The 14,343-nt window shown below is 38.8% G+C and overlaps 1 protein-coding gene across 1 annotated transcript in view; it reads left to right on the forward strand.

Annotated features, from left to right (window-relative positions):
• Phlpp2 (PH domain and leucine rich repeat protein phosphatase 2) overlaps positions 1 to 14,343 on the forward strand; it is a 73,382-nt gene that overhangs the window by 28,935 nt on the left and 30,104 nt on the right. Inside the window, exons 4-9 of the mRNA XM_055621043.1 lie at positions 2,214 to 2,404; positions 5,688 to 5,813; positions 7,259 to 7,413; positions 10,344 to 10,490; positions 10,902 to 11,132; positions 12,287 to 12,489. Of these exons, the coding sequence (XP_055477018.1) occupies positions 2,214 to 2,404; positions 5,688 to 5,813; positions 7,259 to 7,413; positions 10,344 to 10,490; positions 10,902 to 11,132; positions 12,287 to 12,489 (1,053 nt within the window). The remainder of the gene's footprint in view (positions 1 to 2,213; positions 2,405 to 5,687; positions 5,814 to 7,258; positions 7,414 to 10,343; positions 10,491 to 10,901; positions 11,133 to 12,286; positions 12,490 to 14,343) is intronic.

The following is a 14,343-nucleotide window of genomic DNA, read 5'->3' on the forward strand; positions in this document are numbered from 1 at the left end:
TGTAAAGAGAACAGGAGGTGACAGTTGGGGAAAGGGAAGAGGCTGACTTCCAGCATATAAGAGGAGGACATGAGTCGTTTGACTAGAACTTTTGAGTCACTACAGGCATATATTTTAAATTTTGACTAAATGTTCCTAAATTACACAAATAATGTATTACCAGTAAGCACTTTGTTCAGTAGAGCTTGTTTTTCTACATCTTTTTCAATATCAAGTAACATTGTTAAAAATTAATCTTTTTATGGCACACACCTGTAATCCCAGAACTCAGGGAGGCAGAGGCAGGCGGATCTCTTTGAGTTCGAGGCCAGCTTGGTCTACAAAGTGAGTCCAGGATAGCCAGGACTATGGAGAGAAACCCTGTGTTGAAAAAAACAAAACCAAAATAAAAAATAAAACAGAATGAATCTTTTCCCAATTTCCAAAAACCCATACTGACTCAGGTTAATTTGCATATCTGAAACTTGTTTGTTAAATATAGGTGTGCTGGGGCTGGAGAGCTGGCCCCATACTTAAGCCAGCAGATACTGCTCTTGGAGAGGACCTAAACTCCAGCACCCACAGAGGTGCTCACAGCTGCCTCTAACTCCAGCTCCAGGGAGGGCTGATGCCTCTGGCCTCTGGCCTCTGCAGCTATTTTTGTTCATGTGCTGCACAGGCACACACACACACAATTAAAAAATAAAAATAAATCTTAAAAGTGTAGAAATACTCAATAGGAAAACATCCCACTACACTAATACATTACTCTTATGGTCTGTGTTTTTTACTCTTATTTTATATGCATATTATATATTTATAATTATTGTGTTTGTGTTTTATTTAGAAAATTTTAATTATATAAGTAAAATACAAATATGTCATTATCTATATTTAATTTTTTTACATTTACTTTCCACGCTCATTAACGACTTTAATAGTTAATAGACAGTAGTTCCTATTGTCAGTTTAGTATGTATCTCTTCATTTTAAGTGTTGATGAACGCTTTGTTGGGAATGTCTGGCTGGTAGTAGAAGCTTAGAAAATACAGATCTGAGAGGACCAGACTCCCTAAGGAGTGGAAATTAGAATGTAGGCAGAGGGATTGGATTAAGTGGCCATAAGTAAGTCTGGTGTTAACAATATTTTTGAGTAATACAGTTTTGCGTCTTTGAAGTATTTGACCCATTTCTTCATATTACATATGCAGAAATGCTTGAGTAAGTGATCAAAGTGGTACCTGAGGGTACCAGGTCAATCGTGGTCATCTCTGAAGAACTCTGTTTACTATTTGTACCATTTTTTTTTATTTCTGCTGCTTTCCTTGGTTATTTATTTTGATTTTGAGTGATTGCTTGTGAGTATGATTGTGTATGTGTACAGGCACATGTTTTCCATAGCACAAATATGAAGTAAGAGAACAATTTGTAGGAGCTGGTTCTATCCTTCCATTGTGGGTTTTGGGGGTTGGATTCAGGCCCTTTTGCCAGCTGAGCCCCACTGATTTCTCTGTTTGGTACTTGTCTCCATGTCAGTGCCCTCACATCTTAGTCTCAGTGTTTTGTTCTGATCACTGTATCTCATGATGGAAAGGAAGATACTTAAAGAGAAGCTGGTATGTGCTCTGATTCTGCTTTCATTATGGGAACATCGACTGAAATACCACCCATAAGCTTTTCTTGCAAGAGCCAGAGAGGTGGAAGATTACATACAGAATTAGAGAACTCTTAAATTTTACGTTCTAAAATGGATTGATGTCAGTAATGACTATCATTTATTCTGTGCATCTTTTGTACCCCCATTATGCTCAGTACTTCATCTTATTTTACTTCTTTATGAGAATACCCTGGAAGGTGGGTTAATAAAATCCGAGACAATACAGGACAATACAGTCTAACTTTGAGGAAGGTAAGCTTACTGGACCAGGTAATTGAAGGGAGTGGCATAACTTGCATTCAGGCTAGTGTGCCTGAACCCAAAGTCCATGATCTAGACACCTTGCAAGAAAGGTGGCTGTTAGGAGAAGGGTGACATCTGAGGTAAAGTCTTATTTCCACTATATAAGTGCAGTGGTGGGGTATTATTTTAGGACCGAAATCTTTTTTTTGTAAAACCCATATTGCTTCGTTCCTCTTATCTATAAATAGAGATACTGAATGTTGGCACATACATTTTCCTTTTCCAGTATTATGTTACTTTAATGGTACATTCTGAAGTACTGTTTTCTTTTTAGAAAAACCATGCCAGATGGATCATCTGGATCGAATCCTACTGTCTGGCATCTACAATGTACGAAAAGGAAAAACCCAGCTGCACAAATGGGCTGAACGCCTAGTTGTTCTGTGTGGTACCTGCCTTATTGTTTCCTCAGTGAAGGATTGTCAAACTGGAAAGATGCACATTTTGCCTCTGGTTGGGGGAAAGGTAAGGTTTATAAATTTTAAATATTATCTTGGTCATTAAGGAATGTTAAGGGTAGGCTGGAGAGATTGTCCAGTTGGTAAAGGAAGATCTGGAGGACCTCAATTTGATCTTCAGAATCCCTGTTTATTAAGGACATGAACAAACAATAACATTAACAAACAATAACAACAACACAAAACCAAGTGTGGTGGTACATGTACTCTTAGTTCTGAAGAAGCAATGACAACAGATCTCTGGGCCTTGTTGCCCTGCCAACCTAGCCCATTTGTCAACTCCTGGTGAATCAGAGACCCTGTTTGAACAGACAAGGTGGGCTGCTCTCAAGTAATGACTCCCAGGTGGTTCTATGGTCTCCACATGCATATATGTGCATGCACATATGAACACACACACACAGCAACCTAGGCTGTAGCTCAGTGACACAGTGCTTGTCTAGCAATTGTGAGTCTCTGGGTTTAATCCTCAGCATTGAAAAAAATGAAAGGAAAGGAAAGGGAAAAGGAAAAAAAGGAAAAGGAAAGAAAATATTCTGCCTGATTTTCATAGAAACGAATAGGAATATTATAAAAGATTATATCAGAGGCTGTTGGGAGGTTCCAGAGCTCTCTAATGTCCCAGTGCTGTTGCAGAACTGTCTGCTCCATACTCAGGGACTCAGTGCAGTAGCCGATAACACCAAGATGCTGTTACCAGGATGCTGCATAGAAGCTGCTTTTGGAAACTAGAAGCAGCTTCCAAGATAAATTCTTTGAGGTTTCTTCTTTTTGCCCATTAGTTTAAAACAGAGAGTTGGGTGGTCATGAGCCTCAATTATGCAGCTAGGGAAGTGTGACAAATCTGTATCTGTCCTAGAAAAGGTCATTTGCTAGTTAGACCAAAGTGACAGGTGCCCATAGGTAGGTTAATATTTATAGGACGCTAGCTTCAATGTTTTGAGGCTTGACTAGCATAACTAGTGTGAACTGAAGAGGATTCACAGTCAAAATGACCTTTGAAAATCATGTTTTGAAGTGTGCAGTTGGTCTAGATATATATCAATATAGACTATAATACATGTATTAAAAAGACAGATAACATGGACTGGAGAGATGGCTCAGAGTGCAAAAGTGCTTGCTCCGAAGTCCTGGAAAAAACCAGGAAAAGTTATGTTAATGAAGATATCCATAAACTCATCAAGAAATAAACTCATTTCAGATTGAGGTGGAAATAAATGGGTACCCTGAAAATAAGTATGCTTAGGATTTTGTGAGACAAAGTAGAACAACAAAAATTCGGAAATCAGAATCCTGGGGAGGATTCAGGAAAACCTTAGGAATGGAAATATGATTTAAATATAATTTAAAAATAATGGGCTGGAGACATGGCTTAGCATTGGCTGCTCTTATTCAGGACCCAGATTCAATTCCAGTGGCATCCACAGGGCAGCACACATCTATCTGTAACTCCAGTTCCAGGGAGTCCCATGTTCTCTTGGCCCAAGACATGTGCAGTCACACACAGACACATTAATAAAAATGAAAACTGAAAATTTTAAAACATTTTTTTTTTACATTGGAATACTTCAGTCAAGATTTAGAGAATCATACATAGTTAAATACTGAGGAAGTTTTATGAATTACTGATAAGAAATAGAAATTTGCTGGGTGTAGTGGCACACACCTGGAATCCCAGCATGCAGAGAGGCAGGGGCAGGTGGATCTCTGTGAGTTTGAGGCCAGCCTGATCTACAAAGTGAGTCCAGGACAGTCAAGGCTACACAGAGAAACCCTGTCTCAAAAAACAAAACAAAACAAATTAAACATTTCCATATAATTATGTATATAATTATGTTAATTGGTATTATATAAATAGGCATTTTAGTTTTATATATGTGCAACTTTGGAAATTATTAACTATTAATGGTCAGATGGTCCTTTTATCATTTTGTAGTGGGTGGGGCTTCTTGCCACAAACCTTTTTCCATTAGTCTTTCTTTTTGTTTATTTTTTTTGTTTGTTTGTTTAAGGCAGGGTCTCACTATATACCCCTGGCAGGTCTGGAACACCCAGAGACCTCTCTTCCTCTGCCTCCCAGTGCTGGGATTAAAGGTGTGTTCCACCCCACCCCCCAGCAAAGTTTTTTGTTTGGTTTGGTTTTTTAAATTGGAAGGGTGAGTTGTACAGAGATATAATTTAATCTCTAAAATGAAATTCACTTAATTTTTAAAAAATTATTTACTCCTTTCATTTTATTTTATGTGTGTGACTGTTTTATCTGTATGTGTATATGTGCACCATTTGTGTACCTGGTGCCCTTCCAGGCTAGAGAAGACATCAGATCTCATGGGACTAGCGTTACAGATAGCTGTGAGCCACCTAACATGTTAGGATCAGAACTCTGGTCTCCTGCAAAGATATCAAGTGTTCGTAATTACTGAGCCATCTTTCCAGTTCCTCATAGTAAAACATTTAAATTAATATATTTATTTATTGGTTTTCAAGACAGGGTTTCTTCTGTGTAGCTCTGGCTTTGAACTCCCAGAGATACATCTGCCTCTGCCTCCCTAGTGCTGGAATTAAAGGCATGCACCATTACCGGGCAATTATTCTAGAACATTATCTGTTCGTTTCAATGAAATTCTTTGTTTCGACAGCAATTTCTATAGTTCACTGATTTCTTAACAATGAACAATGATTATGTTGTGAATACCATAATTTAATGTTGCAAAAATTCTGTAGTTTTAATGAGTCTGTACAAGGTGCTTTTTTTTTATTTTTTTGCTCAAAGTATTTTGTGTTTCTGCCTCTTGGTTCTGTCTTTAGTAAGCACTAGAATGTATGATTTGCAAGTATAACTTGTAAGCCAATTTGTGGCTGGTCTGCCAAGATTCAGAAGCAGTGTCATCCAAAGACAGAAGTGGGTCCTTGGTGGTGGGAAGAGTGTCTCCTTAGCAAGTCTGTAAGTTGAGCTGTCCCAGTTTACGGAAGAGTCCCCCTTTTTTCTTTTTTTGAGACAAAGATGTCTAGGTAGCCCGGAATGACCTGGAATTCTCTTTGCATCTGCCTCCTGGGTGCTGGGATTACATGTGTGTACCCCCACATCCCGCCTTTGTTGTGGTTTGATTTTCCTCTCCATAATGGATGTTGATGTTGTGCGTTATTTCATACTCTTGTTGGTTTTTTGTATATGTTCTTTGGAGAGATGTCTGATCAGAATCTTTGCCATTTTAAAAAGTGTGTCTTGTTACTGCTTTTTGACTGTCATTTCTGATTAGTGGTTTTGATTTTCTCCTCCTCTTCTTCAGATAGAAGAAGTGAAGCGCCGGCAACACTCCCTTGCTTTCAGCTCAGCTGGAGCCCAAGCCCAGACCTATCATGTCAGCTTTGAGACTTTGGCTGAGTACCAGAGATGGCAACGACAGGCATCTAAGGTTGGAAACTTGTATAGGAGTTGAGGATGTAGCAACAAGTGCCCTTAACATCACACTTGGTTTTCCGTAGGCATTTCGCTGAGTCATTCCTTATTTATACTTGCAGGCAAAATGTTTTCAGGACGTTTCCCTCTGTACCATCTTTGTGAGATGTGTCTTAGGTGGACTTAAGACACAGTGAAGTTTGCCCTTTAGAGGAATTGAGACATGAGATTTGCATTGCTTCCCATCTGCCACATTGGTCACTGATTGATATATCTGTTTCATGGCTTATAGCCTACAGCTTCATGTCTGTACACTTTTAGAACAGCCTTGAAGAAGCACTTAAAGGTGACCTTATTGATGGGACATAACCTGTGATGGTGTCACAAATCCCTCTTCTGGTGTGTTGAGGATAGCTGACGTTTCAGCATAGCTTCTTAGCTGCTAAAGATGCATTACTCTAATGTGTGCTGCAAGTCCAGAACTGCTGCCCTTTGTTTTCTTGGCAGCAGTATGCAGAAGAGGCACCACAGTGCAGTGGCATGTCTCAGGACACAAGTGAGTTTCATCATGTTTTAAACACATTATAGCCATATTTATTAGTGTGGCATTACAGGTTTTAAAGATGATTCAGGGTTTTTTTGTTTGTTTGTTTGTTTTTGTTTTTTTTCCTGTGTGTATCAGTTATAAAATCTGTTCCATGTAAAACTGGTTTCACTTGTGAGTAACTTCCATCCTTCTTCCTCTTTAAAGAGAAGTTACTGTTTCTTGACCATCTTTGGCATACTCAACAATGTGCTATATGCTTTCAGTAGAAGAAAATACTTTACAGAGATGTGATGCTACAAAAGGAATTTTGTCCCACACTGTTTCTTATTAAAACTTGCCTATTTTGAGTCAATGTATCATTGTTTCTGATATGAAATGTTAAATTTTAATTCCCTATGGTGACATAAGCAGCTTTTTTCTTTTCCTTTCTTCTTTTCATCCTTTTCTTTCTTCCTTCCTTTTTATTAAAGATAGGGTCTCATTTACATTGTATTGGCTGGCCTGAAACTTATTCTGTAGCCTAGGCTCACCAAACTTTTAGTGATCCTCCTGCCTCAGGATCCCAATTACTAGAATTTTAAGCATAGACCCACTATGGATTTTTGTTTTCAACTTTTTGTTGTTTTTGATAGGCTGGCCTTAATCTCCCTATGTAACCAAGGCTGGCTTTGATTTACTAATCATCCTATATCCACCTCCCCAGTGCTAGAATTACAGGCCTTTTGTTTTTTAAAGCAATTTATAGTTTTAGGGAAAAGTAAAAATTAACTGGTTTTTATAAATGAATAATAGCATCTCTACTTTTTCCCCTTTCTTAGTTTATAGTCAGTACTTTTTGTATAAATGCCATTCTAGCCTGTGTTACATGAAATCACTCAATAGCTCAGGAGGCTTTTCTTTTTGCTCTTTTTCAGGTAGTGTCCCAGCGGATCAGCACTGTGGACCTCTCATGTTACAGCCTTGAGGAGGTTCCTGAGCATCTCTTCTATAGTCAAGATATCACCTACCTCAACCTGCGACACAACTTCATGCAATTAGAAAGACCAGGAGGCCTTGATACACTCTACAAGTATGTAGAGAAGAGGTTTCCAGACTACTATGTTGAAAATGAAATGTTCACACTTTCGGTGGACAAGTTGACTGAATTAATCCATTCCTCATTTCTATAACAAAGTAACCAGAGGCTGGTAGTGTGTAAAAATAAAAGATTTAAATGTAAGATCAGATAGTCCATTCGCTTCAGGATATCATGGTGGATGGTGGGTGCCCACATAAGAGGGAGAAGTGGGATGGCAAGACAGGAAACCAGGGATATTTAGTGCTCAGTGCTTGCTCTTTTATAACAACCCATTTATTTTGGGAACTAACTCACTGCGTAATCTTTTCCCAGGACAAAATGTTCAGTGACATAATTACTTCCTCTTCCTCTTTTCTGTTTATTTATTTTAGTGAGGTTGAGGATTGAACCCAAGACTCTCTGTATGCTAGACAAGTGTTCTGCCACTGAGCTATACCCTAACCCTCACCTCTTACAGGTCTGTCGTTTTCAGTCCTGCCACACTGATACCATGCTTCTACCATATGAACCTTTGAGGGATGAATTCATTGGCACATTCCATCATATTTTCTAAATTTTTACTGAAGCACAATTTTTATTCACACAATCTCTCTCCTCGTTATCTCGTTATTCTCCCTATAAAACAAGGTTGATGAAATGTTCTGTTTCAAAGACTATAATGAATTACCATTGATTTTCATAATCTGTTAGTGGTTTGTTTTTCTTTTGTCTTGAGACAGGATCTCAGTGTGTAGTTTTGGCTGGCCTGGAACTGAATTAATTTGTAGCCCAAGCTGACCTTGAACTCATAGAGATCCACCTGCCTCAGCATCCTGAGTGCTGTCATTAAAGGCATGTGCCACTATGCCAGGCTTAGGATAATCTTTTTATTAATACTAAAACATATTCTGCATTGATGATAAAGCATGATTTGCAGCCATGGTAGATTGAGAGATTCCATAAGTGGACAGTTTTTTAATCAAAAGTTTTGAATCGAAATGGCTGTAAGCTGATCAGTCTTTGTCTTTTCTTTGTGTCTGCTCCCAAGTCTTTTGTCATTCCTGAAACCTTTCTCTGCCGATAACGGAAACATTTCATCCCTACAAGATTGTGATCTATGTTTTTTTTTTTTTTTGTTTGTTTGTTTTTGTTTTTTTCTTTTATCTTTTTTGTTAGAATATATTTTACCTTCCTACTCTCCCCACATTTCACCTTATATTTTCACCTAAAACAGCATGAGAGACCAGCCTGGGCTACATTAAGTGAGACCACGTCTCAAAAAATTACACAAAACACAAAAAGTGGATGCCCATGAATACTAACAATATGTGATTGTAGGCTTTTACTGGGGAAGGGAAAAATTGAAAATCAAAGCAAACTGTTTTTTTTTTGTTTGTTTTGGTTTGTTTTGATTTTTCGAGACAGAGTTTCTGTGTAGCCTTGGCTGTCCCGGACTTGTTTTGTAGACCAGGTGGACTTGAATTCAGAGATCCACTTGCCTCTGCCTCCTTGAGGTGTTAAAGGTGTGTGCTAACACACCCAGCTAAAGCAAAGTGTTTTACATTACATGGTGAATAATGTGCTTTAAAATGACATGTTTTACATCCTCGTGTTAGTAACATAATTCTTACCCATATAATCTTCAGAAACACACTGGTATTTAAAATCTAATCTTTTACAAGTACAAGTATATGTCAAGTAAATATTTAGTAATGATGCAGGTATTTGACTCATATTTGTATAGTAAATTAAGATAAGCTATAATATTAAAGAAGTCAGTCTTTAGAATTTTTTTTTTTCTGAGTTGCCCTGAAGCTAGAATTGATCTAGTTACAGAGCTTGGGCAGAGATTCTGAAGTCAAGGCACCTGGACAAAGAATAGGAAGCAATCAAGTCAGGTCACCTGGAAGTCAGACGTTGAGGTTTGGAAGAGGAGCCTTAGAGTAAGGTACCATGGGTTCCATTCTCAAGGGCAGGAGGACAGTGTCTTTGACTTATCATCATCTTACACTTGTATGATATAAAACATGATGTTTCGTATACCTGTTTTTTGGCCACACTATCTCAAGGCAAGATAATATGGAAACTTTTATTCTGTGAACAGATGGCAGCAACACAGGATTCATGTAAATCAGATCAGTTTACCATACAAGGCTGTCAGATGTTTTCAAGCTCATCTGATCTATTTATTTCAAGTGACATTTGAGCCAATATAATTTCAGTGTAAAAAGAGTTGCTTATGCTGGGTGTGGTGGCCCTTGCCTTTAATCCCAGCACTCAGGAAGCAGAGGCAGGATATCTCTGTGAGTTCAAGGCCAGCCTGGTCTACAAAGGGAGTCCAGGACAGCCAGGGATACACAGAGCAACCCTGTCCTGAAAACCAAAAAAAAAAAAAGAGGGGGGGTTGCTTATAATGTGCTATGTATTTGTTATTGTGGTATCTGAATAGATTGTTTTGTATATTTCATGTTGACATTTAGTAAAGTAAGATTAAGTGTATTAAGTGTGACTCAATAGAAAGTGATTGTTGCAGCATGAACTCCCATGTACATTTTCTGCCTCATTAGGGGAATTCTCTTGACCAGGTTTCATTGACAGCGTGGACTATGTTTTAACTACTTTACTAGCCTCTGTGTTCATAAAACATTTGTTAGCACATAAATGAAAACATGTTTTTAAAACAGATTATTTGGTGCATATTTAGCTGCAAATGGAGACAAGACTTTGAGTTTGAGGCTGGTCTATGCTACATTATAAGTTCTAGGCTGTTCTGGGCTACATAGAAGGACCCTGTCTTCAACAGCAATAACAAAATAGTCAGTAAACAAAATAAATCATCAAAGTCCATTGATGGTCTTCCTGTAAAGACATATAATGGATATATTAGTTATTCATACCATCACAATATGGAAATATGGTCTGTATTGTGCCTTTGTTTTTAGATTTTCTCAACTGAAGGGCCTAAACTTGTCCCATAATAAGCTTGGAGTGTTTCCTGTGTTGCTGTGTGAGATTTCTACCCTGACTGAACTCAACCTTTCATGTAATGGATTTCATGACTTGCCAAGTCAGATTGGCAATCTGCTAAAGTAAGTGTTAGCTCTTCCTAGGTTCTTCTTTCTTTTGCGGGGACCTCCTGATCTTAGGATGCAAGCAATACTTTGAGCTTTCATGGTGAGATAAGTCATATCCTTACCAGGATTCTATTAAGCAATGGCTCTTGACACCAGAGGTGACTATGCCACCAAGCAGTGACCCATTCCCTCCATTTCAGCAACAGAGACCCTAGGTCTTTAGTGTCTGAAGCCCCACCCTTAAAGAGTTATGACTAAGCCTCTGTTTAGTCTCCATGGGCCAAGATTTGGGGGATTTTGTCATGTTTGGATTGTTAATGATTAGTGACATGGCTTAATAATGAATTACAAGCCCTATTGTTGGTTCTGTCTGTAAGTTTGTTTGTGTGAGCTGTTCCATAATGCAGGCTTGTTTGTTTTCCACAGTCTTCAGACCCTCTGCCTCGATGGCAACCTTCTCACCACTCTACCCGATGAATTGGGAAACCTGCAGCAGCTTACTTCTCTGGGAATTTCCTTCAACAATTTTAGTCAAATTCCTGAGGTTTTGGAGAAACTCACCATGTTAGATAAAGTGGTTATGGCAGGAAACTGTTTGGAAGTCTTAAACCTAGGGGTGCTGACCAGGATGAGCCATGTTAAGCATGTGGATCTAAGGTGAGGCCACTCTGTATGAGAACTTCCTTAGCTTTGCTGTGATGGACCTTGATGGCTTCTCCTCATAAGGACTTCTTTACTTCTTTAGAACATTAGGAATTTAAAACAGCATAAAAATAGATGTTCTCAGGTCTGTAGTAAAACGTTGTTATTCACGCAGTAGCAGAGAGTAAAGATCTGGCGGGTTGTCAATGACAGACTTAGCTTGCTGACGACTGTCTGACGTACTCTTTCAACAGCATTGACTGAGAATTTCTATTTTCTTGAACCTTTATCTGTAGTGGATTTCAGTATTTTATTTTTATTTTTTTATTGTCAAGAGAAGGTACAGTATTGTTTCATTGTTTTAATGAGCATTTGGTTATTTATGAGTGATGTTGAACATTGTTTTGTATGGAGACTAGTGGTTTCCAGTTTTCTATAAATTTAACCATTTTTCTGTTGAGTCACTTTTCCCTTGGTAACATTATGTTGTCGTTGAAATGTTAAAGGCTTCAAAACTAAAAACCTTCTTAGGAGTTGTGTTTTGTAGTGACAAGCTTTTCCTAAAGGAAGGTGGTAGAGGATGTGCGCTAGGTCTTTTCTTATTTCAGAACACTGATAGTGAGCCCTGAAAAGACATAGACAGGGATTTAGCAGTGCACAGAAGGAGAACAGGCTAGTTTGTGACAGTCATATAGGTGTAGAGAAAGAAACAGAAACATTTTGTGAAGTTTGCACTTAAACCATTCGTGTACATTTAGGTTGTTCTCTGCTTAGTGCATATGAGTCTTAGCCCTAGAGAAAAAGAGGTATAGCCACAGAGAAAGGGCAGCTGTTCCTGTCACTTAGCTTCTCACTTGCCCAGAGCATGCCTATTCCCCACTTGACCTTACTAGGTACTCAGATGTTGGTGTATATAGTGCCTTTTTCCCTCTCCAATTTGTGTATGTGTTTACCAGTTCTAACTCAGCTGGGTCTTGAGTTTTTTTTGGTTTTTTGTTTTTGTTTTTCCTGTAAATCAACTCTGGTTGTGTTCTGTAGTACTTTGAAAAATGAAGCAGGTAATGAAATTCTCAAGTTCAGTACAGAGAGGAAAGGGTCATACCTTGCCTATGTTTTTATACATGTAATAGAAATTCTTTTCAATTATTTTCCTACTTCTGAATATTAAGGATGAACCAGTTGAAAACGGTGATTATTGAAAATCTGGAGGGAAATAAACACATCACTCACATGGATTTGCGGGACAATCAGTTGACTGATTTGGACCTTAGCTCCTTATGTGGCTTGGAGCAGCTGCACTGTGAGCGGAACCAGCTGAGGGAGCTGGCACTCAGTGGCTTCTCCCTTCGAACCCTCTACGCCAATTGGAACAGTGAGTTTTCTATCTAACCTCCTGTTTTGCTCTTTCACCTGTAGTCTGAGCTTTCTGAGAAGTGTGGTGTCTGTGGTCCTTCTCAGCCACTCTGCAGAATGGAGTTGTGTCCCTGTGCTTTCTCTTTTAATTTTGCCAGTAGCCCTGAAGCAGTGGATATATACATAAAGAGACATGGCAGGGTACTTTGAGAGTCATTGTGTGAGCACAGTAAGAGGCATTTTGCAAAATCATAGGGGTCGGGTAGGTGGATGAGCTTGTTCAAACCAGAGCATCTGTTATGAAGTAGGCGTTGGTACACTTACAGCCAAGGGCCTAAATCTGTCCTAGTCCTCCTTTTTGCATAGTCTATAAAGAATGGTGTCTTAGTTAGGGTTTCTATTGCTGCAACAAAACACCATGAAAAAAAGTTGGGGAGGAAAGCAAGTTTGGGAGGAAAAGCTTACATTTCCACATTGTGATTCATCACTGAAGGAAGTTAGGACAGGAACTCAAAACAGGGCTGGAATCTGGAAGCAGGAGCAGATGCAGAGGCTGTGGAAGTATGCTGCTTATTGGCTTTCTTCTTGTGACTTGCTCAGCCTGCTTATCAAACCCAGAGCCCTCCCCAATTGATCACTAATTGAGAAAATGCCTTACAACTGGATTTCATGGAAGCATTTCTTCAACAGAGACTCTTTTCTTTCTGATGACTCTAACTGTATAAGTTGACACAAAACCAGATAGTATAAATTGTTTTTATATTTTTTAAAAGTTGGGTTAAAAATTATAATAATATTTGTGACATGAAATTTAAGCATTTATATTCATAAGTTAAGTTTTATTGGTATGTACTCACAGGTTTACGCATCAGTTTTTTCATATGGAGTAAGGCACTGTTATGGTCCAAAAACCCTGAAGTGTTTCTTTTAGCCTTTTAAAGAAAAAGTTGGGGCTGGAGAGATGGCTCAGTGGTTAAGAGCACTGTCTGTTCTTCCAGAGGTCCTGAGTTTAATTCCCAGCAACCACATGGTGGCTCACAACCATCTATAATGAAATCTGATGTGACGGCATACATTCAGACAGAACATTGCATACATAAATAAATAATTTTTTAAAAAAGTTTAAAAGTTTCCCAGTCTCTAATGGTTCTAGTGTGAGAAGACCCTGTTCCAGTAGTATAGTGAGCACAAATGCCAGAATCAGACATGTGTGTGCTCTCCACAGTTAACCATTGGCACAGTGGTAATAAATAAACAAGGGTTTGTGGTTCCCGTGACAGAAATCTGTTATACAACCTGCCTACCTTGGTAGCCTGGCTGAGGTGTTCTTTTATTCTAGTCGTAATTACTAATACCAACTCTTATGTCATACAGTAGACAGTATATATGTCTATATGCACATATGTGGTTTATAGAATGAATATAAGTTTAAAGAGACTGCAGAAGAGTTTAAGAGGTTTCAGAGAGTCAGTATTGATAAGATAATGAATCAGACAAGTGCCAGGAGAGAGCTGTTGTAGTTTGGTTTGAGAGCAAAGCTACAGAGTTCAGTTCCAAGGTGAACGGCTGAACAGAACCATGGTCTGAGAGTTGGGAATGGATTAAGAGCAAGAAACAGCATGTCAGTCAGGTCCAGGTCCAGGTCCAGAGAGGAAAACAGATAGACCGAATAGGTAGTTGCAGACCACATGAAGATCAGGAGATTGAGCTGAGCCTGAAGCTCAGGAATAGTAGGGTAGGCCTTTGTCTGTCTGTCTGTCTGTCTGTCTCTCTCTTTCTCTCTCTCTCTTCAGGTATCAGATGGTAGGTTGGTGTGTATTCACACACACACACACACACACACACACACACACACACACACACACACACACAC

Source organism: Psammomys obesus, unplaced genomic scaffold (genome assembly GCF_907164565.1).
Source record: "Psammomys obesus unplaced genomic scaffold, mPsaObe1.curated_primary_1811, whole genome shotgun sequence".
Taxonomy (NCBI): Eukaryota; Metazoa; Chordata; class Mammalia; order Rodentia; family Muridae; genus Psammomys; species Psammomys obesus.